Genomic DNA, 27,984 nt, shown 5'->3' on the forward strand with positions numbered 1-27,984 from the left:
TGAATGTAACAGAAATTTAATTATTCTATTATTATGTAAAAAAAACAATAAAAATATAAAAATATATATAAAAAATAAAATAAACCAATCTAATTAGCTCCACTATTACATGTGGATCTAACAGCAGCAAGTTGGAGCTCATGTCCACCAATCAAAACCTTACTTGCAGAATCATGCCAGTGATTTGAAAATAATTTGAAAACATTCCGAATTATCCTGAGGGTATACGACATGTTTCATGTCAATTACGAATGCGGCATTCGGAATGCTTTTTTTTTAGATCAGTAGAACTAATTTTAATCAACACTGCGTAGACTTCAATATCCAGGGCCCATATTTTCGAAGCTATCTTAGCCTACGAAATCGTAAAATCATCGTAAGCTATGACGTCAATATGGCGTGTGCTGTAGTGATGTCACAACCTACGACGGTTTTACGATTTCGTAACGCTAAGATGGCTTCGAAAATATGGGCCCAGGTAACATTTCGTCTGGAAATAATCATTTAAATATTGACCAATCACACTTCGCCTTTTATAACGTTATTTGGGAGAATACAAATTCTAAAAATATCGGGCGAGTCTATTTTAGTGGCCGCAGTACAGCGAACCATACCAATACGTACGGGATGGGCTATCAGTCTTCAATTTTACATTACAAATTATTTATTTATTAAAAAAATAATAATAATAAATCAGTCTTCAGTTTTACATTACAAATTATTTATTTTATAAAATAAAACATGTTTTAAGGCATTAGTAATTCACACGAAACATGTCGTATACCCTCAGGATAATTCAGAATGTTTTCAAATTATTTTTAAATCACTGGCATGATTCTGCAAGTAAGGTTTTGATTGGTGGACATGAGCTCCAACTGGCTGCTGTTAGATCCACATGTAATAGTGGAGCTAATTTTAATTAGATTGAAAATAAACCAAACCCTTATTGTAGTTGTGGAGAATTTACCATGTTTCCACATAATTATGATGATGATGATGTTAATAAAGATGATGATGATGATGATGATTGTGTTGATGCAGGTCCGTATGCGTAGCTAGGCACCGGAGGAGTCACCTATTCGTAGTCCGAAGAGACGTAGAAAGTGTAGATCTTTCTACGTCCGAATATTGTTACATACCCTATATATAGCTGGTGTTCAAAACTTGTAGCACCATGTTTCAACCGTTTCTCAACCGAAATAGTGCAACAAATGGACACACAAACCAAAAATGTATAACCTATCGTGCTCACTGAAGTCAGACTGAAATACTTGCATCGTTATTAACAAATAAATCTTCCAACGATAAAACATTTGCTCGCCATTTTAAATTTGCTAAATAGAAGGAAGCAACCCTGCACATTGAGAAACGTATTGACTTAATGTGCGCCCTGCACCACCTTAGTCCCACTGCAGATCTCATTCCCACGGGTCTGTGGTGGTGATGATGGCTATGACATCATTTGATCATGATAATCATCGTTTTAAATTCGTTTCCTACTGAAATAGATACCTACGGTTCAAGCACTCAAATTACAATTTGCCTATTCACAAGGGAAGTCCAGTAAAGAGATATTTGTTCGGCACATTTAAAGGCACATGTACTACCGTTTGTAATTTACGATTATAGACACTGAGAGATAAAACCTACTGTTGCTGCACAGGCTATTCCAGTAAGGGGTCATTTTCTGCACTTTATCCATAGATAAGACACTACATACCACATCATCTGATGTGCCTGTCGTGGTGGAATCATTCAAATGGGGTGGGGGTGGGGTGGGGGCGGATAAAACGTCCACCGAGTGTGATCGATCCTGCCTCAGAAACGATTAAGACGGTCTATCAATTTCTGTGTAAGGGAGATAAATGTTGGCGTTAAAGAAATCGTTTCTGAAGAGTAATGTTCCTTGTAAGGTGAAATACTAATACGCTAGAAGTTGTACACCATATCATTTCTCATTGTCACGGGGATCCTATAATACCCGTAACTGAATGAAACACGATTATCCAAATATCTCTCCTAACTGTATATCTATTAGATATCTCTGTATCTGGCAGTATATACCCGCGTGGCTCGTCTCTAGGTATGAACAGAGATAAGATCTTATATAAAGTATATATAATATAGCACGTTTAGTTCACTAGAAAATACAACAAAAACACAATACACTTTGGAATCTGTATTAATCTACGCTGACAAATGTACTGCCGCAGTAGTTAATTAACAACAACAAATAGTAACAACCCAGAACTGATCACTTAATTAGTTAATCACTAGGTGTCTAGTTTATACAATATTCTAATCACTTCACCGTGACACAACACCCACACGTGTGATAATTGAGAAACGCTTCCAGGGGAACTTAATTGGTAAAGGAATTACAACTCTATTCCTAACTGGTTAATTTTTAATTAACCCTTAACTACTCATTCAGTAACCTTGTAATACAGAATTAATACTGGTACCTATCACAATAAAGACAATAACCTACAGTTTACCTAGGTCCTCTAGGATGACTGGTTAAGCTTTATATATATTAGACAGTGAGCCTACAGTTTACTGCGTCAGATTACCGGCAGCACCGTCTAAATAATATTGGTATAATACAGTATTAAAATATTTAAAGTCACATCAATCACATCAAGGTTATACAACAGAGCAGAAATAATATTTACCAAGTCCAAACGGACGCGTTCCCTGGAAGCCTTCCAATATGTTTCTCCCTGATATCTCTAAAACCCTAGCTATTTATTATAAAATCCCAGTATCGCCTGGGGGTACATCGCGGCACCGAATACCTACAAGTGATATTTCCACAGCGACCAAGACGACAATTTTCCTTAGATGGCCAGACTTGCTGACGCCTAGTCGCCAAAATCACGGTCGTCAAAACCGCACTCGCGGAGGTATTACGTAACTACTTGCCACATGGCCTCCGCATCTGGGCTGGGTGTGTATTAGGCACAGCTCGACCACGGTCGCGCGGAGGTATTACGTAACAAAGTGCCCACCTGGGCTTAAGTGCATATTGGAACTGCACACGGCCCTCTAAAACAATTAATATCGCCACAGGCGAAAAGAAATAAGAGCATGTTCCGTCACACTCATTCATCTCAAACTTTTGTTTTAATTAAACAGAATTGATGTATACGTGTGAGCATATAAAGACAGTGTCAACTTTTGTTTAATTTTTGTTTTAAAATGGAGTCCCGTGATGTTTAAAATATTTAGAGGTTGTTTTAGGGTTTATTTCCGTATATATTTTGTTACTGTATCATATCCATCTTTGTATAACACGTGTACGTTGAATAAAAGAACGGGATTATAAATGTATTTGTCATAGATTGTACACATACAATTACTACATATTACTAATGTTGGTCACAGTTGCATATGATATGAAGAACATCTGGAACACATTTCACAAAACTCCAAAAGTTTAGATTTGCACGTATGAACGTAAATCTGTGACAGGAAAGCAGTTTCTTTTGTACTAACAGTGCAAATAATAAATGTCGAACTCTTATAACTCTCACTAACCACAAACCATTAATCTCCGGATTGAACAGACATCAATTCTCTCTCACTAACCACAAACCATTAACCTCGGGTCTGAACAGACATCAATTCTCTCTCACTAACCACAAACCATTAACCTTGGGTATGAACAGACATCAATTCTCTCTCACTAACCACAAACCATTAACCTTGGGTCTCAACAGACATCAATTCTCTCCCACTAACCACAAACCATTAACCTCGGGTCTGAACAGACATTAATTCTCTCTCACTAACCACAAACCATTAACCTCGGGTCTCAACAGACATCAATTCTCTCTCACTAACCACAAACCATTAACCTTGGGTATGAACAGACATCAATTCTCTCTCACTAACCACAAACCATTAACCTCCAGATTGAACAGACATCAATTCTCTCTCATTAACCATTAACCTTGGGTATGAACAGACATCAATTCTCTCTCACTAACCACAAACCATTAACCTTGGGTCTCAACATACATCAATTCTCTCTCACTAACCACAAACCATTAACCTCGGGTATGAACAGATGTCATTGATAGCCGAGTTGTGTGGCCAGAACAGCGTGTTTGAACTTGGATATAACGTTTGTTTTATAAATCAGCTGTGGTTTACTAGCTGGAACGAGAAATAGCCCATTGGGTCAACCTATGGGGCTCCATCCTAGCTTCAGTCAAAGAAAGTCGGGTATAAACAACAAGAAACATACTATATATAAATTAAGTTTATTAAAATGCAAATAGTACACGATCATAATAATTATTAATATTTACAGAAAAATAGAAAACACGTAAACAAAATCTATTTTTAAAAGCTAAAATTATTTATGTCATCTGGAAAATGATACAAAACAATAATACGTGGAAACCTGTTACACATATACATAAATATATATCATATTCAATTCTCGTTAAGCAGGGATCAGCTGGCCGTCATTCTACTCTAGAAGTGTATGGGTCAGTAACGAGATCAAGGGAGTGAACTACCATTAATCAATAACTATTAATCACGTGGTTTTGCTTTACGGTGTCCCTTTTACCAGCCCCAAGTTCAGACAGCAAACGTTTCGCTAACGTCCGCGAACTATTAGACCGATTCCCGACGTGGCCATTTGGTTTACCGTGAGGCACATAAATCAGTCTAGCGGACTTTTTTCTGCTCGGTCTGGCTGGACGCAGCACCGGTATCACTCACCTACACCGGCCTCGGTAGTGTCGTGGTTAAGCAATCGAGCATAAGGATGGTAGGTACTGGGTTCGTAGCCCGGTGCCGGCTTCAACCCAGAGCGAGTTTTAACGACTCAATTGGTAGGTGTAAGACCACTACACCCTCTTCTCTCTCACTAACTACTAACAACTAACCCACTGTCCTGGATAGACAACCCAGATAACTGAGGTGTGCCTATGATAGTGTGCTTGAACCTTAATTGGGTATAAGCACGAAAATAAGTTGAAATTAATTAAAGCTGCACCTACAGTATTGTAGATATCAAAAGGAATATTCACTGTTATTTCTGATGTACGCATGCGCACTGTAAGGTCCACTAAAATGTCCGTTCACCAATATAATTGTAAACGCGCATGGCAGAAAAATAGGCAAGTGAACCAATGCATAACAAACACATATCATGGGTGGACCAGTTTCGGTGAGCATAAGCAGTCGATTCTAAATCATATCAGTATTTAAAAACAGACAGTTGTTATTCAAATAGCTACCTTTATATTAGTATTTCTACGCTTCAAATGAGTACTAAACTGGCCGCTATGTAGCAAAAGAAAGAAATGTTTTATTTAACGACGCACTCAACACATTTTATTTACGGTTATATGGCGTCAGATATATGGTTAAGGACCACACAGTTATGTAGCGAAGATCACTGCACGTGCGTCAAAAACTGTAGCGTGCATCAGCAGTAAATATTGTTAACTACGTAACCTGTTTCGGTGAGTGAAACGTTTAGTGGTATAGCTTACAGCCTAAACTTTCCAACACAAAACGTTTTAGTGTTTTATCAAAACATGTATGTTGTTCAACAAAACATGTACTTATAATAATTTATTTAAAAATATTTTAAATATTTTAAAACAAATTACAAAATGGAGTCCTCGAGAACCAATATTAAGACAACATTTTAGAAAAACAAATATAACAATTCTGATGTCTTGCAGTTGTGTTAAAAGTTGAAGAAATGAATAGTTATAGTGGTGAAATTGTTTGGTTAAAAAATATAAGCTGCATTCTGAGTTTTAATCCACAAATATATTTGTGTTAAAACATATAAGGACCATATATTTTTGGCAAGTATCTGTAAAGAGAGTTTTGCCAGCAGGCGCCGTGATAATCATGTGACTTCAATAACAAAATAGCAGTAAAGTTGAGAACAGAAAAAACTAGTTTTTAAAAATAAGTTTTCTTTCAAATAACCGTCTTCGAAAACCATAGAAAAAAAGGCATTAAGAAATGTTTCATGTTTATAAGTGGGTTAAGTTTGATCTTGCTTTCTTAGCTCGTTTTAACCTTATTTTTAGGAACATTTCTGTGAATGTGAAAGACTTTTGTTTACTTACCCCATGCAAAAGTCAACAACGTCAGAAATTTTTTAATGTACGTACTGTTGAGCACAAACGACAAAACCACCGAAACAGGGCCCTCACCAAAACAGGGCCACGGACGATAAATACATTTCAGGGTTTCCGCTGTCATTCGCCAAATGCCCAAATGATAATATTAAAGTTGAATTTGGTGAATATATTTCATATTAATTCACACAAACAATAGGATTTATAAAGGTCTACCGCCACTTAAATTTGGACACAATTGTTTTGTTCTTTAATAATAACAATAATTTTTAGTCCAGCTTAAATCGTGAATAAATAAATAAACAAACAAAAAACAGAACAGCTAACCAGGATCATCGGTAAATAGGAAATAAATTTGCTTTGGTTAATAGCATATATACACACACACACACACACACACACACACACACACACACACACACACACACACACACACACATATATATATATATATATATATATATATATATATATATGCGTACCAAAAAGGCCCATAAAACGAACTCATGGCCTCCATGTTTCTCACGTTCTAGTAAGTAGGGACATGCGATTTTGAATGTATCATTATGTTGTCATCTTAGTTGATGGCAGAATTCTTCAAAATAAGCTGATACGTTTTAGAATATTAGATAACAAACTGACAAGTACATTAACAAATTAAAATTATGAAAACATGTTACTTTAGAATATTAAACATTTCTAAGAATTATAAATTGAGTTTCTGCTTACGATGTCTCTCTGTCTCGTATACTAAACATTTCTATGAATTATAAATTGAGTTTCTGCTTACGATGTCTCTCTGTCTCGTATACTAAACCACAAAAAGTAGTGAAAATATTAAGTTAGTTGTCTTTAATTTATTTCAAATGATTCTGCATGAAGCCCATTAGATTTTCTTTCTATTAAGATTATTAGTGTCTTGTGAATAGTTTCGGCCCATTTTGGAAGTTTTCAGAATTCAATAAAATCTGAATATATATGTGACTGTGATTGTGCGTGCGTGCGTACGTGTTTGTGTGTGCGCGTGAATATATATCTGTACCAGTTGTAGAATACTTTTGGTGTATTAATTTTAATTTTTAACCAAATAAATTCATAACTTAAAATATGTATACATGTATATAGTTATTCTATCTATAAATAGTCTGTTCTTGGTGTATATTCTACCTTCAGGTAGCCTTTGGAGAAACCACAATCATGTCCATTAATCGCTTCACTTAATTACACATTGTTAATCAACTCGATTCATCTCGATAACTGATTTCTTAACGATATCCTGTTTTGGGTGAAATCTTCAAACGTCGCTGAAAGAGAAATGAATAAGCATAGTTACTTACTGATACACAATATAGTTTTATAAATTCCTTTAAAATGTTTTGAAGAAGTTGAAAAACGATGTCTATTGTCTACGGTGGCCATTTTGGATAGTGGATAGTGGTTACTCCTATATATAACGAAAAGGAGCAGCTCCTGGGGCTTGTAACTTGAAGCAGTCGGAAAGCAATACTAAACTTACGGTAGTCGGAAAGGCTAACTGAACTTACGGTAATCGTAAAGGCCTTCGGTAGTCGGAAAGGCCTACTAAACATATGGTAGTCGTAAAGGCCAACTAAATTTACGGTAGTAGTAAAGGCCTACTAAACTTACGGTAGTCGTAAAGCAATACTAAACTTACGGTAGTCGGAAAGCAATACTAAACTTACGGTAGTCGTAAATCAATACTAAACTTACGGTAGTCGGAAAGCAATACTAAACTTACAGTAGTCGGAAAGCAATACTAAACTTACGGTAGTCGGAAAGCAATACTAAACAGTTAAGTGTGTAACACGAACTGCTCGTTATTTCACTCCTTACCTAGGACAAGCGTTAATTACCAAATTTACGACAAGATTTAATTTTACCCCAGACCAGTCGTAGCATGGACGTAACATTAGTTGTTGTGTGATTAAAAAGACAAAGGGTGGTATGAGTTACAGTCGTGTTTCTCTAGCTTTACGATTGTTTTATGTCAAAGCTACGTGTGTTTTGGTTTGTGCTACCAAATTTTTCCTACGACTGTCGAAGTGCTGTCGTGGCGACCACGTAACACTAAAATATTTACGACTGTTTCGAGTTGCAAGCTCCTGGTTTTCCCTTTAGTTGAACGTTTTGTAGAAAATGTTATCCAGATTGGTTCATTCATTAAGTGAAGACGTCTAAGACCCAAATAATAAATCAAAGCTGGGTCTTGTGAGTCTGTTATTGTCAAACATTACCGCGTGTTCTGTCGGCTGCTGCCAGATTCCTGTATAGTTCGCGCCAGCACAGACGTAGAGTGTTTTGTTACATTCGATTCAGTGCGGGTTTGTCTGGGGTTTTGGGTTGTTGTTTTTGTTGTTGTTGTTTTTTTCAACTGGTACAATACTGGCCAGACCTAATTCCGGTGTGTCTTGTCTAAGAATGTACTATTGTGTGTCCGAAACGTAAGAATCTCTGACATCGTTCAGTATTAAGTTAAACATAAATTATGTTTCAAACCAGAAGGGCGCACACACAAAAATTAATACATGTCTGAGGTAATGGTGATTTCCGTCTTTGAATTTTATTTATATGTCAATAATTTCTTTACTGGATTATCTTGAGCAACAATTTATCAAGCAGTTGTCAGGGCCGTAGCTAGGATTTTTTGTTTGAGGAGGGGGGGATGGGCAACTCAGTAGTTAATAGTCTAAAACTCCTTAAACAGTTAAGAAGATAATTTTCTTTAAGTTTCTATAATGCTTTCTATAATGCCCAACCCCACCCCAACCACCCACCCCACCCCCGCTAGCTACGGCCCTGGTTGTCACTATTAGTCCTACAGGTTTGAAAATTAGCAGGTATCGAATCGAATTTTGCAAAGTTAATTTGTCGGGCGACAATTTTATTTTGAAAATTGTGTATCTTTTTAACGCAATTGTTTATTATAAAACTTTAACAATTGTTTCCACTGAAACCAGCTTTAAATCGTATGTTTATTAAAAAAAACATTCGATGTTTCGTCATTCTGTATAAAACCAAAACAAACAAGACTTACTTCATTTCACAGATGAAGTTCAAGGACTCTCGACACGTGATTTCGTCCCACACAAACTGAGGTCGAGGTCGCAGGGCAAGACAATGGCCGTGACCAGCTTTCATTGCTTCCGGTCGAGCCAAGAACCAGTTCCGGTAACCTACGCGTTTTCCGCTGGACATCCACACCCATTCGTTTTCGTTCATCATATCGGTCGCGCCGATCCAGAGCGGTGCCGTGGACATTTGCACTGAGGAATAATTAAAGTGTTTTATGCTAATATATTATATACTGAAAGCTCAGCATCGTCACCATACCATATGAAATCATGTACCAATGAATACACACACACACACACACACACACACACACACACACACATATCTCTCTCTATATATATATCACAAACACAACACAACCTGTTAGCTCCAGAAATTGCCGAATTGTTTTCTTTTGTTTCCGAGGTTAGTATATAAAATATAGCACTTGTATTTTGTATTAATAAACGATGTTATAATATGCTGAAGTGACATTGTGAATTTATATGACCGTGTGTCCCTTTATAACATGAGGCTGGACCTATTTATCACAACAAAAGTGTTTGGCTTTGTTTTTTTGTTGGGGTTTTTGGGGGGGTTTGGGGGGTGGGGTTGGGATTGTGTTGTTTTTGTTGGGGGTTTTTTTTTTGGGGGGTTGAGGTTATTGTTGTTGTTGTTTTGGGGGGTATTTGTTGTTGTTGTTGTTTTGGGGGTGTATTTGTTGTTTAGTTTTGTGGGAGGTTTTGGGAGCTTGTGTGTATGTAGACAGGTGGGGGTTTCCAGTTCTGGTGGCTATCCCGGTAATAATAATTTCTCTTCAGTACACATGAATACAATACTAATATGAGGATGGTCTCACCTTCTGTGAAGAACAGTCTCTCCATGATGAAGGCCTCCTCCCAGGGGGAGTCGATTTCCAGAAGTTTCGCCCCCATCGCCTCACACATCACCTGCAACAGACACACATTTTAAACAAACAGTGTCCACGGTGCATCTGTCTACAAAAACACTATGACGACCACAGACACACTGAGTGTGAAGTCACTTATATTCTTAAGAAGAAAATGTATTTAATATACAAATGAAGTCATTAAACTGGCTCTGTTAGTGGAAAACGTCTTATATAGCAGTGAACAGTGGCAGTCTCATTCAAGAACCCACACACGCATTTCTGTCTTTGGTAGTTTAGCTGCCGCGCTATCCTACCTTTAAGGAAGTAGGCCACAAAATAAACTGCCATAAACGTCAATGGTAACCTAATATGTGGCTAAAACTGCTACACGTAGCAATTTTAATCAATATGTACAACATGGGTATAAATACTATAGCCTCCCCACCCACCCACCCCCCACCCCCCACCCCCTAACTAAAAAAAAAAAATTCAAAGTAAACAGAATAATAATAATAATAATATGCTGATAGTTTTAGATATAACAGGTAGCGTCAAAAGTTACTCTAGTACCGCAAGAAAAAAAGATCATCATAAGTTTAGCACTTGTTTCAAACACAACAGTAGCTGCTACATTGATACTAGTTCAAATTAAATGATAGCTATTTACTGGTCAAATGAAGTAATATTTTATGACAAACAAGTCATGTTACATATCTTACCAATGGCACGTGTAGTCTTATTTAATGCGACATTAAACATTAGGTGCAGTTTGAATTTTGACACGATGAGATGTTATTTGGTATACCGCTATCTTAGTTGCTGGAAAGTACTGGTTTGGTATTCCAGTACCAGGCTATCCGCTCCATCACAGAGTGTTTGTGACTCAGTCGTGATGTGTAAGATCATTTCGTCGCTTTCTTGAACACACAGGGCACATAGCTAAGTGTGTTCTAAGAATCAAGGTGCAGTTTTAAAGTCTGCATAGTGCCAGGTTCCCGCCAAAATTAATTATTAACATTTGCCTTGAAATATAGAGTATACCTTTAACTATAGGCCCTATGTCCCTAAAACTTTACAACTAAAACATTTAATTTACTCCTAGGAAAAACAAAATTGGAGAATTTTTGTAGGATAACCAACGGAATTGGGAGAGTTCAGTTGAGATAAACATACAGTAACGTTATGCCAGGTGAATGAGGTTGACAAGTGTTCCGTCTTTCTGCAACCATCGGTCTCTGACGGCCCTATCTAGCTACCGACAACCATCTGCCACATTTTGTTGATTTGCTGAGTTCATAACATTTGTTATACGACGTGATAGGACAGCAATCTAGTGGTTAATAAAACGTCTTGGTCAACAGATCCATTGTTTCTAAATACATGTGTAGATTAACAAATTAACCATCATACATTCGGGGTAGGCGGGTTGAATTCCGCGAAGCACGAATTCTTCCGTCTGTTTACATTTCTGAAACAGGGATCCGCCTAGCAGAGCTATTTAATGTTTACATCAAAGTGTTGTCATTCCGAGGATTAAAGCATACACACGAGTAATCTTGGCTAATCTCGAGTAATCTCGTTATTCACATTAGTTGCAGTCTTTGAGTCTTAGATGTATTTGTTTATCAATTAATGATGAGCTTTGAAGATTAACATATGTATTAATAGTTAAGGTGGTAAAGTGTTTCTTGGTAAAAGTAGTTATAATCATTACTTTAATGTTATTACACTACAAGTGAATACGTTTTTTACCTAGCATACTAAAAACGAAAAGAATGTTTTATGGGAAGGGGTGGGTGGGAGACACGTACGAAACAATGTGACATGTGCCCTGTTTATTTTAAAAGTGCGTTTTTGTCTAGCAGCTAGACTCAAGCTAGAGAAGATCCTATATAACTATGTTCTAATTCCGTTTTATCCCCACCCCACAACCAACCCCCACCCCAATCCACCCCCACGCCCGCTCCGATATTTAAGGCTAGATACGGCTCGGGGGGGGGGGGGGGTACTGACATTAAAATCGGCGCCATCTAAGTTCTTAGATTCATTATTGTCCCACCACCTTTCCCTCCGTCTCAACTAGTGCCCTACGACTACTGTATCAAATGCCGTGGTATGTGCTGTCCTGTCTCCTATGAAGACTATATGTCACAACTGCCAAATTTCTGACAGTAGTGGCGTTAATTTCTGCCTTTTCCTTTTTGTGCAACGAATATGATTTGAAATTGCAGATTTCGCATCGGCGCAAATTGAGAATTTCTGTGTATGGCACTGGATAGACTAGTAATTATCATTAATTTACCTTTATTCTCCAAGGGCCTACCTTAAGTCTGTTGAAGTCCTGGGGCCCGTTGCATTAAGCGATCTTAGCGCTAAGATCATCTTAAGTGTAGTTAAAGGCATATTGTCACAGACTACTGACCTATTAAATGGCCTAACAAAGTATTACGTAAAACATATGCATTTGATTTGTCCCTAAATTTCCTTTATTCAACAATCTACGTAACCATCATACTCCACTTATTAATGATATTTTGAAGAAGAAAAAAAATATGGCAATGGTCCATAATTTAAAAATTAATATTGCCAAGAGGATTGACATGGATTTCACTCCATCATGGTTTAGTTACGGTGATTCAATAGCTAGATTTTGTTTCAAAACATTGATGTAATGTTCATTTATTATCCACTTTTGGAGAAGTAAGGTCCTTAATTCCGTGACAATATGCCTTTAAGATGACCTTAGCGCTAAGTGCACAAGGTAGTTCTGATCGCTTCGTACAACGGGGCCTTGAATAAACCAATACATGGACGTGTCCATAAAATATGTAACGGGCATATATCGACGCAGACTGTCGAAGATGTAAATATGGACTGGTTTCAACTCTTCCAATCTGACGCAGACCGTCGAAGATGTAAATATGGTCTGGTTTCAACTCTTCCGATCTGACGCAGACCGTCGAAGATGTAAATATGGACTGGTTTCAACTCTTCCGATCTGACGCAGACCGTCGAAGATGTAAATATGGACTGGTTTCAACTCTTCCGATCTGACGCAGACCGTCGAAGATGTAAATATGGTCTGGTTTCAACTCTTCCGACCTGACGCAGACCGTCGAAGATGTAAATATGGACTGGTTTCAACTCTTCCGATCTGACGCAGACCGTCGAAGATGTAAATATGGACTGGTTTCAACTCTTCCGATCTGACGCAGATCGTCGATGATGTAAATATGGTCTGGTTTCAACTCTTCCGATCTGACGCAGACCGTCGAAGATGTAAATATGGACTGGTTTCAACTCTTCCGATCTGACGCAGACCGTCGAAGATGTAAATATGGTCTGGTTTCAACTCTTCCGATCTGACGCAGACCGTCTGCGACTGAGTTTCCGGGATTTACCTCAGTCAGTTGAGTGCTTGCTTGAAGTGCTTGTGTCGCAAGATCGAACCTCATTCCAATCAGTGCACCACAATTGGACAAAGGTCGTGGTATGTGCTGTCCTGTCTATGAGAAGTGCATGTAAAAGTTTCCTTGCTGCTAATGGAAAATGTAGCGGATTTCCTCTGATTACTACATGTTAGAATTAACCAATGTTTTACATCCAATAGCCGATGATTAATTAATCAATGTGCTCAAGTGGTTTCATTGAACAAAAACAAAACAACTTTAAGTTCCCATGAAATATATCACTGATCTGCTTTAATCCGCGTCTGTCGGTGACGTCACATATTTTGTGGAAACCAGGCGTTGAGTACATATTACTCGATGTATATAGTTCTCAAGTACAATGTGTTTGTTTTTATTTTAAATAGAACGCAAACACAGTTTATTTAAGGTCTGCTTGGCAATGGGAAAGCTGACAATGGGTATATTTCCGTGAAACTGGAGTGCATTTGATTTTAAAGATGTTCATTTAATGGAAATTGATAACAAAACTGTAAGCAGGCCGATCACAGTAAGAAACGACTTTTCGCCGTTTATATTGTTTAGACTATTTCCCGAGTTTAGAAGTATTGTGGTTAAGCCGCTTGTAGGTAATGCCAGTGACAGCATCAGCCTCTGATTACAATTACCTAACTAATGTTTACAGCTTTTAAGACCAGTGGTGGGAAAACTGTTGTTTTTTAAATGAACAGAAATGAATATCTGAACAAATACAAGAACTACATTTGTTCTTATTCTTGTTCAAATAATTTTAAAAGAATTCATTTTTGTTTGTATAAAACTAAATATTTTTAATTGGTCTCAAAGCTTTGAAAATGAGTTAGCCAGTTATGCTAAGAGGCCGACGATAGGTAAACTTTAATTACAGGACATGTTGGTTTAAATTTGTTATTGTTTCGACAGTTTCGCGAAATGTTGTATTCAACTTTCCAGACGTGGGGCGCGATTTGTCTCGTCTGAGGTGTTTTAGTTGTAGGATCTAACCCGCTCGACGGACCAGGTTTGTTTGGGTTTTTTGTTTGTTTTTTTCAGTCACAAACAGCCAGTCCCTATTGATATATCAAAAACCGTGGTATGTGATGTCCTGTTTGTCAAATCATAAGTGCAAGTGTATATTTAAAATATTTGTAGATTATTATATGTGACATTCAATAGCCGATGACTAATTAATCAATATGCTGTAGTGATGTCATCAAACAAAACAAATTGTAACATTTTTGGCATTCATTGATGTCCTGTAGTCCGTCCCATCCTCCTACAAAAATGTAAATAATTTTAGTTTCGTGTTTTGGAAATAATAAAAATATACCATGTTTGTGTACATACACAAAACTACATGTATGTGGTTTTGCGATTTCTATATTCCACGAGTGTATTTCCTGCAGGACTGTATTTATATAGTAAGATTTAATGGGTATGTAATACAATTTAAAAAACAATAGGCTCAAAAATATATATCTTGTAGTGAATTCCGAAGTGTGAAAAAAGGCATTCCCTGTGCGAAGGACTATCGGCAATGTACCGTAACAGTGTTGAGTGAAACAAAATGTTCATAATGATTAAAACTTTCAATTACTTCACTTACATTTCAGACATTTCACTAAACCGTGTATAATAAAACCAGTTATTTCTCATAACACAGTGCATAGCTACTTTTCACGGAAATGCATTACAAACGCAAAAAATACGCATTTCGAGAGAATTACAATTTAGTGTAAACACGAACATCGCAAGCCGTGGTGACTCGATTTTGTCCTGAGAGAAATGTGTGTAAACAGCAAGACTCAATGTCAGGCCCACTGCTCAAAATCTAAACATTCCATGGAGTGGCAAATATGACAGCCAGACGTCAAGTTCACAATGTCATCACTTTAATATAGACAATATTTGCACACCGATTAATTTATCCCCCTCCCCCTCAGCTGTGAATACATTGAAATGTGACAAGAAGAAGGTAATACACAGACATGTATATGCATGTTTACGTGTGACGTCCAAGAAAGGGCCAGCTATTGGACACATTTCTGAAATACATATCAACAAAGACGACCTTTCTTCCTGACGTTAACCTTTAATCCATTTATTACGAATGAATGAATGTTTAACGACATCCCAGCATAAAAATACACATCGGCTATTGGGTGTCACAAAAGGTAAGACCGTTTATTAGGAGTAACGTTAAAAGCTAAAGTTTGTTTTGTTTAAAGTCAAACTAGAGCATATTGATTAATCAATCATCGGCTATTAGATTTCAAACATTTGATAATTCTGACAAATAGTCTTCAGTGGAAACCCACTAAATTTTTCCATTAGCAGCAATGGATATTTTATTTTATATGTACTTTCCAACAGACAGCACAAAAGAAGGGCACTGGTTGGGACGGGGAAAACTCCATGGGTCCGCGGAGGAGGTTCGATTTTACGGCCCAGAGACGGGCCCAAGTGTTTTTTCTATTAGAATGCCCTTTTGACGATTTGGTCCAGGTACTATTTTTACAATAGCGCCCCCCCCCCCCCCCCCGTTCAAAATATTTCCTGGATTCGCCCCCTTCCAATTACATTATCTATACATTATACAGTTTTCAGTATAATGTTTTTAAAATCGAGACATCTATATTTGTCTTTGTCTCATCTGTCTGTGTCTCTCTCAGCTGCTTTCGCTAAATGTTAGCAAACTATTTTGATTGGTTCTCAGAATGGTCAGTCGGTTTACTTGCATAGCGTAAAAACTAGTTCAGCGAACGTTAGCTACAAACGGATGGTTGGACTCACTCTATCACTCACTCACTCTCTCTCTCTCTCTCTCTCTCTCTCTCTCTCTCTCTCTCTCTCTCTCTCTCTCTCTCTCTCTCTCTCTCTCTCTCTCTCTCATTAAGTTGTTCTTTTTCCAACGTCTGTGTGTAGAGTAACAGAATGATGATGTCACCGGGTTTGCGGCGAGATGTTTGCCATTGTTTTGACACTCAGTGTATTTATTCCTACAATCGTGTCAAATCAGAGTTGAGCCGGTAAAAGCGTTCCTATGATTTCTCTCGTTTGATGGAGCTCTTCAAAGCATTATTTACTATTTTCGAAGTCATCGCTATTAAAGACTCGATACACGTGGTATTTTGTTTGTATTTTTTCCTGCCTTACTTCTTTTCTGACTGACTGTCTCATTGTCAAAAAGTTGGAAACTTGTCGGAGAAAGGGTATTTAACACAGCTGGATTTTTTTACAAACTGCCCGTGTACTGATTGACACATACTGGTATTAATAAAAAGTTAAAGTTTGTTTTGTTTAAAGACACCACTAGAGTACATTGATTTTATTAATCATTGGCTATTGGATGTCAAACATTTCGTAATTTAATAAATTGTCTTAGAGAGGAAACCCGCTACACTTTTCCATTAGTAACACGGGATATTTTATATGCACCATCTCACAGACAGGGATGCACATACCACGGCCTTTGATATACCAGTCGTGGTGCAATGGCTGGAACGAGATATAGCCCAATGGGCCCACTGAGAGTGATCGATCCTAGACCGACCACGCGTCAGGCAAGCGCTTTACCACTGGGCTACGTCACACGCCAGGTATTAAATACCATCTCTTAGGTTTAGTATGACGATATAATATTTAATCCTTATTGTTGCGTTTAGTATGACGATATAATATTTAACCCTTATTGTTGCGTTTAGTATGACGATATAATATTTAACCCTTATTGTTGCGTTTAAAAATTCAGACCCTGAGGTTTTTGCTAATTTTAACTCTTTTTTTTATAGCTGTTCGTTACCTGGTGTTTGTTTTGCTTTGTTGTGGTTGTTTTGTTTGGGGTTTTGTTTTTCGTTAGTTGTTGGTTGTTGGTTTTTTTGTGGGTTTTTTTTTTTTTGGGGGGGGGGGGGGGGTTGGAGGGTTGGGGGAGTGTCTTTTATAGGGGGGGTAATTTTTTTCTCTTTTCTTTCTTTTTTCTTTTTCACATACGCTTAAAGGAAACATGTCACGTGACCTATATTTGGCACCAACCATGTACAATTAGTTATAAATTGAATCACCTAAAAAAAAAAAAAAAAAAAAAAACATTAATTACTAAAATACCAAAACAATGAGTGTTCGTTCGCAAAACGTTTTGCCGTATCTGAGCTGTTAGTAAATGAAGAAAGACACACATTTACTTACAACAGTGATACTGAAGAAAAAACGGATAGCGAGTCGGAGGGTGGAGAAACCGATGGTGCCAGACCAGACCGGTCAAACAATTTACAGCCCGGAGCCCGAAAGTAACCCGGAGACAAAACCAAAACTCGGATGCTAATGCCGAGGTGTATACTGTTCATATTTAGCATAAAGATACACCTCGATATGATGTATTTAAATATGTAAAAAAAATATAAATGTAGGACTAATTTTATTTTTGTTTTGAGAAAATATCGCATTTTTCATGTTCGGGCTGTACATAATGAAATCTATATGCACAGTGTAAACAAACGCTCTAATTTACATGGCGCTTCACTTTTATTAAACTGACTTGTAAAACAACATAAATGACTTGAGAGTATAATCAACTTTTTAACTAAATATATTTAAATTTGCATCAATAGAACGAAATGGGCTTATAGTATTTTTCTCTCTTAAAACCCCCCAGCATATTATTAGGCCTATTGGTAGGGTGCGTTAGAGTAAAAACGACCACTCACGTTACCCATGTGATAATTTTCTTTTCTTTGGTACTACGAAATTGGTCAGTTTTGTAATTTTAGATGGGAAAGTTTACTTAATCAAGTGTTTTACAGCATTATTTACAGTAATGAAGCAGGGCGGCATATAATGTCCATTAACATTGTACTATAGTCGCGACAGGTTACGCCACAATACCCTGTATCTGAAAAAACTGGCAAGTATTCTGTACGTATGTCTAGACAGTGGTAATCACTTACTACTATAAAACGTCCATATTTCCTCCCAAACAAACATGGAAAAGAATAGTGAAGAATTGTGTCTTCGAGTTTGAGGAAACAGAATGGAAAAGACAAATATCTGTAACTCCGGATACTAATCATTTTCTACAAATCCACTCAAACCTACAAATACATAAAGCATGGGATATTTCTCGTTCAAACCCTTTGCTAAAAGAACAGGCACATCATGTTATAAGTATATGCGCTACATGGAGGCCTCGATCATCTCAAGGTTTTTGTTCCCTTTGTAATTTACATTACTCCGATCTTCTTATACATGTTATAATTAGCTGTCAGTATTTATCTAAAACCAGAGATGACTTTTGGTGTTCAATCTTAGATATTGGTCCAATTGAGCTAAGCACAGAATTGCATTATCTTTCAATTACTATCTTGCAATCCGCCCTTAAACCTTGATAAAGATACCACGAAATCCTATGTTGAGATTGTCGTAGAATTCATATATTTATTAAGTAAAACATATTTTAACACGTTAATTAATAACTGAGATACAGTGCACAGCAAAACGGCACACCTTGTGTGCATGTACAATTGTAAAATACATTTAATATTATGTTTATTTTGAAAATCGTTTTCTTTTAATTCTTCTCTGTAGTTATCACTAATATGTATACTTGTTTGTCTCTGTGCTGTAATTATTTCTTTGTATGTATATCTGTTTATCTGTTGTTTTGTTGTTACAACTCTCTTTAAGAGGAATAAAGAATATATATATATATACTTAATCAAGTGTTTTACAGCATTATTTACAGTAATGAAGCAGGGCGGCATATAATGTTCATTAACATTGTACTATAGTCGCGACAGGTTACGCCACAATACCCTGTACTTGAAAAAACTGGCAAGTATTCTGTACGTATGTCTAGACAGTGGTAATCACTTACCTTGTCGATACGCTGCAACATACACCTGCCAATCAGGAATCACATGTGCAGGCCACGGAAAGAAAGGACCAATTAACTAAAACAACACTCCGATTCTCAAGTCAGCCCGTGGATGAAACATAATAGTTATTTCGACACCGCCAGTAGTGGTTTATTTTGTAATGTACACCTCGGCATTCGCAACCGAGTACTGTTTTTGTCTCTGGGTAACGTTCGGGCTCCGGGATGTAAATCAGGGATGAAAGTGACTTTTCCCAAAAAGGGCTGAAATAATTTTACCAAATTATGGATATGTCTTTGGACGAGAACGCACTGGCGTAGACATGCTGGTTTTTACTCGCATGCTTTTTCAAGTGTGATTTGCCTTTTCCGCCGTATTTCACCCTGTCATTGCACCAAGCACAAACGGCAAAACCGGTTTGACCGATTTTGCGAACCTACTCGCATTCGCAAACAATACCACCATTTTGTCCAACATGACGCGACCAATGTATACGATCTGCGCATTGGTCTCGCGCAGATGATGCTTCGCAAGACAAATCTGGCCAATGGCGAATAAACAAATATGGCGGCCACAATGGGCGTAGCCATGTTAGATCTAAAGTTGGATCTAAAGTCCGGAAATTTTAGGCGGAACGAATGAAAGTTGAAAAGGGGCGGATTTTTAAAAAAACCATTTGGCGCAACAAAAAGGCGGAATTCCGCCGAAAGGCGGCGAACTTTCATCCCTGGTAAATACTAAAATAGGCTGACACCAAAGTACTATACGGTGTTGGTGTCCAATCTTTTGTTTTGCGATAAAATACACGCGTCTTTCTTCGGATACAATCCTTTGGAAAACCGTAAAAAGACAATCCCGATCGTTTAAACTGTTTATTTTTACACCCAAAGGCCGCGCAGTACGGCACTGCTGGACTGAAAAGATCGTAAGCCCCTTACTCCATATATAGACAGTTAACAACAATGGAAGAGTACAGCGGCTCTGACGTCACTTCCCTTTTTTTCCGAACGCTCACGAATAAATATGCATAAATCGTATTTTGATAGTGATTGGCGCAATTTCTTCATTTAAAGTTAACTACGCGTATTTTATTGTTATAAACTTATTTGTATATCATTTTTATATCATTTTGCTTTTAAAATGAGCTATAATATGGTCTCGTGACATGTTTCCTATGCCAAAAGACTTAGCATATTTCATATATTATCTAAAATATATATTATTTAAACTTTAAACGATTACATAATTATACGTTTTTCTTTGCATCGTGTTTTTGGTGGTAGATTTGCAAAACAAAAGATCACGTGGTTGTTTAGTCCAATGCTACCTGGACCTTTTGTTTAGACTAGCAGAATATTTCAGTGAAACAAAACGCACAACCATGTTGAAACATGCTTCAGTACTGCTTCGTTCTGAAAGACGCATTCATGTTTACAAATGAAACGCTAAATACTAATAACTAAATTAAACATACAATTTATTCCCCACCTTAAAAGCATGTAATATTTATCGAAAAATGCGTACATTGCTGCATTTTGAATAGGTAAATATCTTGGACTAAGGCGTAGTTGTATCATGAGATTCTCCTCTACGGTTTAACACCCCCGCCCAATGTCGCCGCTTGGTAAATGCGCTTGGAATACTATTATAACAGTGGCAATACAAACCACAAGCAAAGGGCCTAATAGTATTTAACTTGTCAATCTATAATGCAGATAATAATAATTAATATTCACCAGGTGGGTAATGAAGTCAGATGAAGATTTCAAGATATTTTGAAGGGCTGTATATATGCGGAACTCGGTTTTACTTACATAGGAAGTTTAAGTTACTGCTCTTCACTACCAGTAATTCATGAACGTTTTAAATGGGTAGTTGAAATTGAAAGAGGTATTCAGATAATGTAAAAACTATAATATCCATCATCGTCGTCGTCGTCATCTTCGTCGTCCTCATCACCACCACATTAACAACACCATCATAACTACCATCATCACCATTATCATCATCATCATCAAAACTACCATCATGTTCATCATTATTACTATCATCATTATCACCATCATCATCATCATCATGACCATAACCAACTGTCCAGGGAACATCTTGTTTTACAAATTTCGATAAATCAGTTGTTAATAGAGAATAATACATGAGTGGCCGTTAGATACCATTTATGTCACAAGTTGTTGTAAAATGTATCTAACGAGCGAAAGCGAGTTTGATACGTTTTTAAACAACGAGTTGTGAGATAAATGGTATCTAACGAACACGAATGAATTATTCTATTTCTTACATATCCTAAAAAAAACAGGTTTTAAGCAATTGTTAACATCTTTATCGACTAAAATATATTTACAACCCTTTGCACTTGTAGCTGATTACGCGTCACAGACACATGACTGCCAGGTTAACTCTACGTCACAGTGTAATCGATTTCCACCGTGCTGTCTTTTTATTGGATGTATGGCATTGGCGACCTGGTCATCACCTAGGAGCATCCAGTCATATGTCTTGAAATTGTTAACACACGTACGTATGTAAACAACTATGTGTTATCAAAAATAACACATGGTATTCTCACCAACGGGTGTGTAAGAATCCTTTTTAAATTGATTAATAAATACTATTTAACATTTTAGAATTGTGTAGCGATTGCATTGTGAATCACTGTGTAATACTGAATATATGTTATCTGCTGTCACCAGGGGCTGAGGTCGCTTTGTGGAATGGGATCTGGTCGGGGAATACATGTGTGTTTCATATAATGTAATTAACATCTTACGATCACTAACTCTAATCTATACGTGTGCGTTTCATACCACTAACTCTAATCTATACGTGTGCGTTTCATATAATGTAATTAACATCTTACGATCACTAACTCTAATCTATACGTGTGCGTTTCATACCACTAACTCTAATCTATACACGTGCGTTTCATATAATATAATTCATATCTATCAGCCACTAACTCTAACCTATACATATGCGTTTCATATAATACAAGTAATATCTACGGCCCGCTAACTCTAACCTGTGACGAGAATTCACGAGAATCAATAAAACGACCAGGTGTTGTACTGTTTCACCTGTTGTTTAATTTCTACAAACTCAAACCGGAAATGTGTCCAAATCTTCGGAATGCTGGCCACACCCGGAACATATAGACATTGGCATGAACCGATCGCCCGAACTCGACCGAAATTCTCTTGTCCAATGAAATCTTCTTTATCTCACGATCAACGCTTCAATTGACTTTATTGGCAGATATACAAGTCATGCGGAAGTTGAGAACAATGGCTTCTGCGTTTATTTGATCAAAGATTTTTGTTCTGTCTCTGTTTTCACCATTCTGCACTAGCAGATACAAGGATGAAATGGAATTTAACAAATGTGAGTGTTTTATCATTACGTGTCCACTGGTAACACAGCATCCATTCAATAATAGAGAAAATGTGAGTGTTTTATCATTACGTGTCCACTGGTAACACAGCATCCATTCAATAATAGAGAAATGTGAAAACTGCCTTTTAAGCTTAGACGTGACTTTTTCCTTTTCTTTCCTTTTTTTCGTTTGTCTGGTTTAAGAAGACCCTATACTGCATGTTTGATTATTTCTTGTTCAAGTATTAAGCTACGCTAGAATGCACACAAAGGTTAAGGTTTGTTTTGTTTAACAACACCACTAGAGTACATTGACTTATTAATCATCGGCTATTGGTTGTCAAACATGGTAATTTTGACATAGTCTTAGAGAAGAAACCCGCTACATTTTCCCATTAGTTGTAAGGGATGTTTTATATGTACCGTCCCACAGACAGGATAGCATATACCACGGCTGTTGATACACCAGTGGTGGTGTACTGGCTAGATCGAGAAATTGCCTAATGTGTCCACCAACGGGAATCGATCCAAGACCGACCGTGCATCAGGTGAGCGCTTACCACTGGACTACTGGACTACGTCTCGCCCCGCACACAAATGTAGTCAAAACGGGAGAACATTCGCCACAATGGTGATCCCAGTCTTTAATCTATTTGGGGTTTTTTTCATTTCAACTTATTTTCGTGCTTATATCCAATTAAGATTCAAGCACGCTGTCCTGGGCTATCTGGGCTGTCTGTCCAGGACAGTGGGTTAGTGGTTAGTGATTAGTGAGATAGAAGAGGGTGTAGTGGTCTTACACCTATACAATGAGACGTAAAAACTCGCCTTGGGTGGGAGCCGGTACCGGGCTGCGAACCTTGTACCTGTCAGCATTATGTCCGATGGCTTAACCATGACACCACCGAGACCGGTTTTGGTCTATTTGTAAAGTCTGGTGCGTTGATTAGCCCATGACAGATAGGTAGGGGACAAAGCGGGGATGCGGGTCACACAGAAAAAAAATTAATTATCGACTTTTGGTGTCTTTTGCTAGAAAAAAAGCGATACCTATATACTAAAAGGGAAATTTTTTCAAGTGTTCAGGTGGGCAATTGCAACTACGCTCCGACACCCCAATCGGCAGTGTTGCTTTCAATATCGGTACAAACAGTAGATAGGCCCTAATAATTTCTTTTATATATTACATGATGCATCGTATGCCTTATTATCACTAAAACACCCCAAATCTACGTACTTCCATTTGAAACTGATATATAAGGTTTAAGTATGCTATCTGGACTGTCTGTCCAAGACAATAGATAATAGTAATTCTTCACTTAATCAATGTTGTGAACACTCACAAATATACATTGTGTCAGTCATAGGCGCTGTATAAAATGTAAAAAAATATTAATTATTAATATTAATATTAATTTTAAACGGACTAAATAAAATATATTGAGTTGTACCTCTGGATCCAACTCTTGCTTATCTTGCTTATAATGATCATCTATATATTCATTCATCATCCACTAGTAATATCTCGATTCTTGATCTGAGTGTTTGGTGTTCGCCAGAATTTTGACAACGCTAGATTTTCTGAACTACCTTTTAGAAGTTGGTTTTGTTTATCAACACCACTAGAGCACATTTATTGATTAATCTTCAGCTACTTGATTTTAAACATTTGATAATTCCGACATTAATATAGTTTCAGAAAAATAAACCGTCACATTTTCCATTACCAGCAAGAGATATTTTATTTGCGCTTTCAATCGGGCAAAACATAGCATGCCATGTCCTTTAATAATACCAGTCGTGGGGTACCTACTGAAACCGGCTTCGGTGGTATAGTGGTTAGGCCATCGGGCATAAGGTTGGTAGGTTCTGGGTTCGTACCCAGGGTGAGTTTAACGACTCACTGGGTAGATATAAGGCCTCTATACCGACTTGTCTCTCACTAACCACTAACCTTCTGCCCAGGTGTGTGCCCAGGACAGCGTGTTTGAACCTTAATTTAATAAGCATGAAAATAAGTATAAATGTATTAATGAATGAAGCTACTGAAATATCAATATGTTTATAACTCAGAACTCTTCTAATAATCCACAAGTGAAGAGAAAATTATGACATGCAAGAAACAGTTTGAGACTGAAATACCAGACCACGTTGTAAGAGATACATCTCTCTTTCACTTCTTACCTTGGCCTCGGGCCACGTGGCTACGACGCTGACGAACCGGTAACAGTGTTTGTCGTGCGCAACATAGCCGTTCGGACACCGGATGTTGTAGGCACCTACAAGACAAACATACATCAACTATTAAACCAGGTCTAAACAGTTAGACATTTATTAACGTTAATGAAGATACTAACAAAGGTGAATTTAGTCGTGACATTTGACCATAACCAATGGATAAGAGAAGGGACTGAAAGGGAAGGCAGTGATGGATTCAGGATTTTTATAACGGGGGGGGGGGGGGGGGGGGGGGGGGGGGGGGGGGGGGGGGGGGGGGGGGTCACAAAATTCTAAAAAGGGGAAAGTTTCAGTTTGCTGAAAACAAATGAGCCGAGCTGCTAAAGGGAATGAGATCGTTAGTGGGTTTGGGGGCATGCTCCCCGGAAACGTTTTGTAATTCAATAAAGATCCTCAGAGACGCGGTTTGAGGGCAAGTTAGTTTTGTATATTGACGATGTTGAATTTAAAAAAAAAAGTCATTAAAAAGGAGACCCCCTGTGACCTTCCTCTGTATCCGCCAATGCAAGAACAATAATGAGACAGAGAGAGAGAGAGAGAGAGGAGAGAGAGAGAGAGAGAGAGAGAGAGAGAGAGAGAGGGGACAAGGAAGAAACCGTATATGACAAGGACATGGAAACGTGGGAAAGAACAAATGAAGAGATTCGATGGAATGGAAAGCGAAGAGATGGGGACACAAGAAAAGGCAGAGGGAAAATAGCGATTGCTAATGTTTTGTTTACGGTTGCCCGTTTTATGTACGACTGGGAGTTTGACACGCAATTAAAGAAACAAACGAAACAAAACATAAACCTGCTATGTACAGCCACATAGATTTAGATTTATTAGTTCATTTCATGTTAGAGCTTGCTGTCAGCGATCTCGCTGTTCTGTCAACATAGGCATGCGGACTTCTAGTTTTGAAGGAGGTAGGCTAGTTTTTTTGCCTGAATTAAACGAAAATGCCCGAATCTGGATAGCAACATTTATTCGTATTAGCATTACTGCCAAACAGCTATATAGGATTGCAAACGAATCACTACATATTCTTACGTGGATTACAATAACTAATTTTGAGGGTAGAATGATGGAAATACACGGTAAAAAGGTCTCAGGTTAGCGCATTTTGCCCGAATAAACTCTATAATTTTTGTCAAAGTTTTTAGGTTTTGCTACAAACCCCCCCCCCCCCCCCCCCCCCCCCACATACACACACCTCCCGTCTGTAACAGAGAATTACAGGTAGTGGTATACTGTAGACGTCCAACAGCTGCTCTCTGGAGTGGCGCCCGTTCTGGAACATGAACCAGCACAGAACTACCAACCCAGGTCAGGTCATAGGGCTTTACGTGCACATTCAAAGCAAGCTGTTGTAGCACACGCCTGTCTTGGGCACAAGAACCGGCCTCGGCCGGCTCCTCCGTCCAGGACAGAGCACAGGACTACCAGCCCACGTCTTTTAAAATTGCTGCGTCGATTAAACCCGTTTTGATTTTCAATAAGAAGTCTCCTATGCACACGTCAATACCTGAATGGTGACAAGCACCGCGGTCTTTGGAAATCTAACCATGGAGAGCCAGGTACTTCTTGGTTTAGGTATTTGTTGGGTTTTGTTTTGTTTGTACTGAAGTGTCTACATTTACCAAACAAAACAGGCGGGTGTTTCATAGATGTATAATCTATTAACTCGAAACACCAATAACCATCTGTGTTACAATCGAGGTGGTTGATAAACATTGCGGCAGAAAGTATACTACAAATACGTCTAATATAATCAAACAACTATACAGATAAATGAATGAAATTACTACAGAAAAATGTTTTTAAAGACATCATTAATCAAGTTGATAATGAACAAGTATGTACGACATGGCGCCAACTCATCAGCGTTGATAAGCGGCGTACACGTGTCGGGTTGGGAGGAGGGGAGTTGACGCTGACGCTGCTACAGCAGGACCGAGGCTTCTTGGTCCAATTTCACAAAACATCGTAAGCTTAGCTTTGCAGCTAAACGTAAATCTACGACTAAACCACAGTTATTATTACTATTATTGTATTAAACAAATATAGTTCGAAGTACACATATTTCATTTTCTTTTGTACTTAATATGCTCCATCTTCCGTTATGGTGTAATTTTCTGCATGAAATTGACGTCAAACACGTGTAAACGTACGACAGGTATAAATGAAATTGACGTCAAACACGTGTAAACGTACGACAGGTATAAATGAAACTGACGTCAAACACGTGTAAACGTACGACAGGTATAAATGAAACTGACGTCAAACACGTGTAAACATACGACAGGTATAAATGCTAGTCACAGACGTACATTGTTTTGTGAAATTGGCCCCTTGCCCAAATGAAATTTAAAATTGTTCATAAAATTAGTCATTTACAAGGAAACAGTATTTACAAATGCATATAGATCCTTATAATGTAAATTTCAGTTTAAAATTATCATGATGGAAGCTTACCTTTTTTCCACATTGAGAAATGACAAAATTATGTTTTATAAATGATAATAAATTACGGAGAATTACGGTTTGATCAATAATTCTCACGATTTTCTAATGCATAATAAAATAATTTACATTTCGTAATCTTAAAAGAATTGAATTTTTTTTTTTATATATATACCTGCAAATGAGAGCACTGTGAGCCAGCTGACTATGGCGTAAAGTGTGTTACTTGACATCTTGTGTACTGGAGAGAATCCTCGCAAAGTTTAACGTAAGGAATATGAACGACGTCTGTACCCAGATTGCTACTACGTTGTGACGGCGATGATTGCGAATCGCTGGCATTAAAGAACAGTTTCCGCCAATCCCCCAAACGAATGACACTTTCATATCACGTGACTTGAATGAACGCCAAATACGCCAGTTACTGGGCAGTCCATATTTCCAAACAGACAGAAAAAAATGTCGGATGTGTTTAAATTTGCGCAAATTATTTGATCATTGCACAAACGCACATTTTAAACAAACCAACGCCG

The 27,984-nt window shown here is 37.7% G+C and overlaps 1 protein-coding gene across 1 annotated transcript; it reads right to left on the reverse strand.

The window, feature by feature from the left end:
- Positions 1-7,416: 7,416 nt before the first annotated feature.
- On the reverse strand, positions 7,417-27,684 carry LOC121383860 (perlucin-like). The gene is made up of 5 exons (XM_041513958.1): positions 27,627-27,684; positions 24,953-25,047; positions 10,029-10,144; positions 9,178-9,432; positions 7,417-7,426 (listed from the first exon to the last, which is right to left on the reverse strand). Exons 1-5 carry the CDS (start codon positions 27,682-27,684, stop codon positions 7,417-7,419), a joined length of 534 nt encoding a protein of 177 aa, XP_041369892.1.
- Positions 27,685-27,984: the final 300 nt, after the last annotated feature.

Source organism: Gigantopelta aegis, chromosome 10 (assembly GCF_016097555.1).
Source record: "Gigantopelta aegis isolate Gae_Host chromosome 10, Gae_host_genome, whole genome shotgun sequence".
Classification (NCBI taxonomy): domain Eukaryota; kingdom Metazoa; phylum Mollusca; class Gastropoda; order Neomphalida; family Peltospiridae; genus Gigantopelta; species Gigantopelta aegis.

What these genes read in the sequence shown, in the direction of transcription:
- LOC121383860 (XM_041513958.1), bottom strand. Translation starts at nt 27,684, where the DNA reads ATGTCAAGTAACACACTTTACGCCATAGTCAGCTGGCTCACAGTGCTC. An exon ending in CCACGTGGCCCGAGGCCAAG is followed by an intron (nt 10,145 to 24,952) that starts GTAAGAAGTGAA and finishes TGTCTGTTGCAG; the next exon opens with GTGATGTGTGAGGCGATGGG. An exon ending in ACCATCCTCATATTAGTATT is followed by an intron (nt 9,433 to 10,028) that starts GTATTCATGTGT and finishes ATAATATATTAG; the next exon opens with CATAAAACACTTTAATTATT.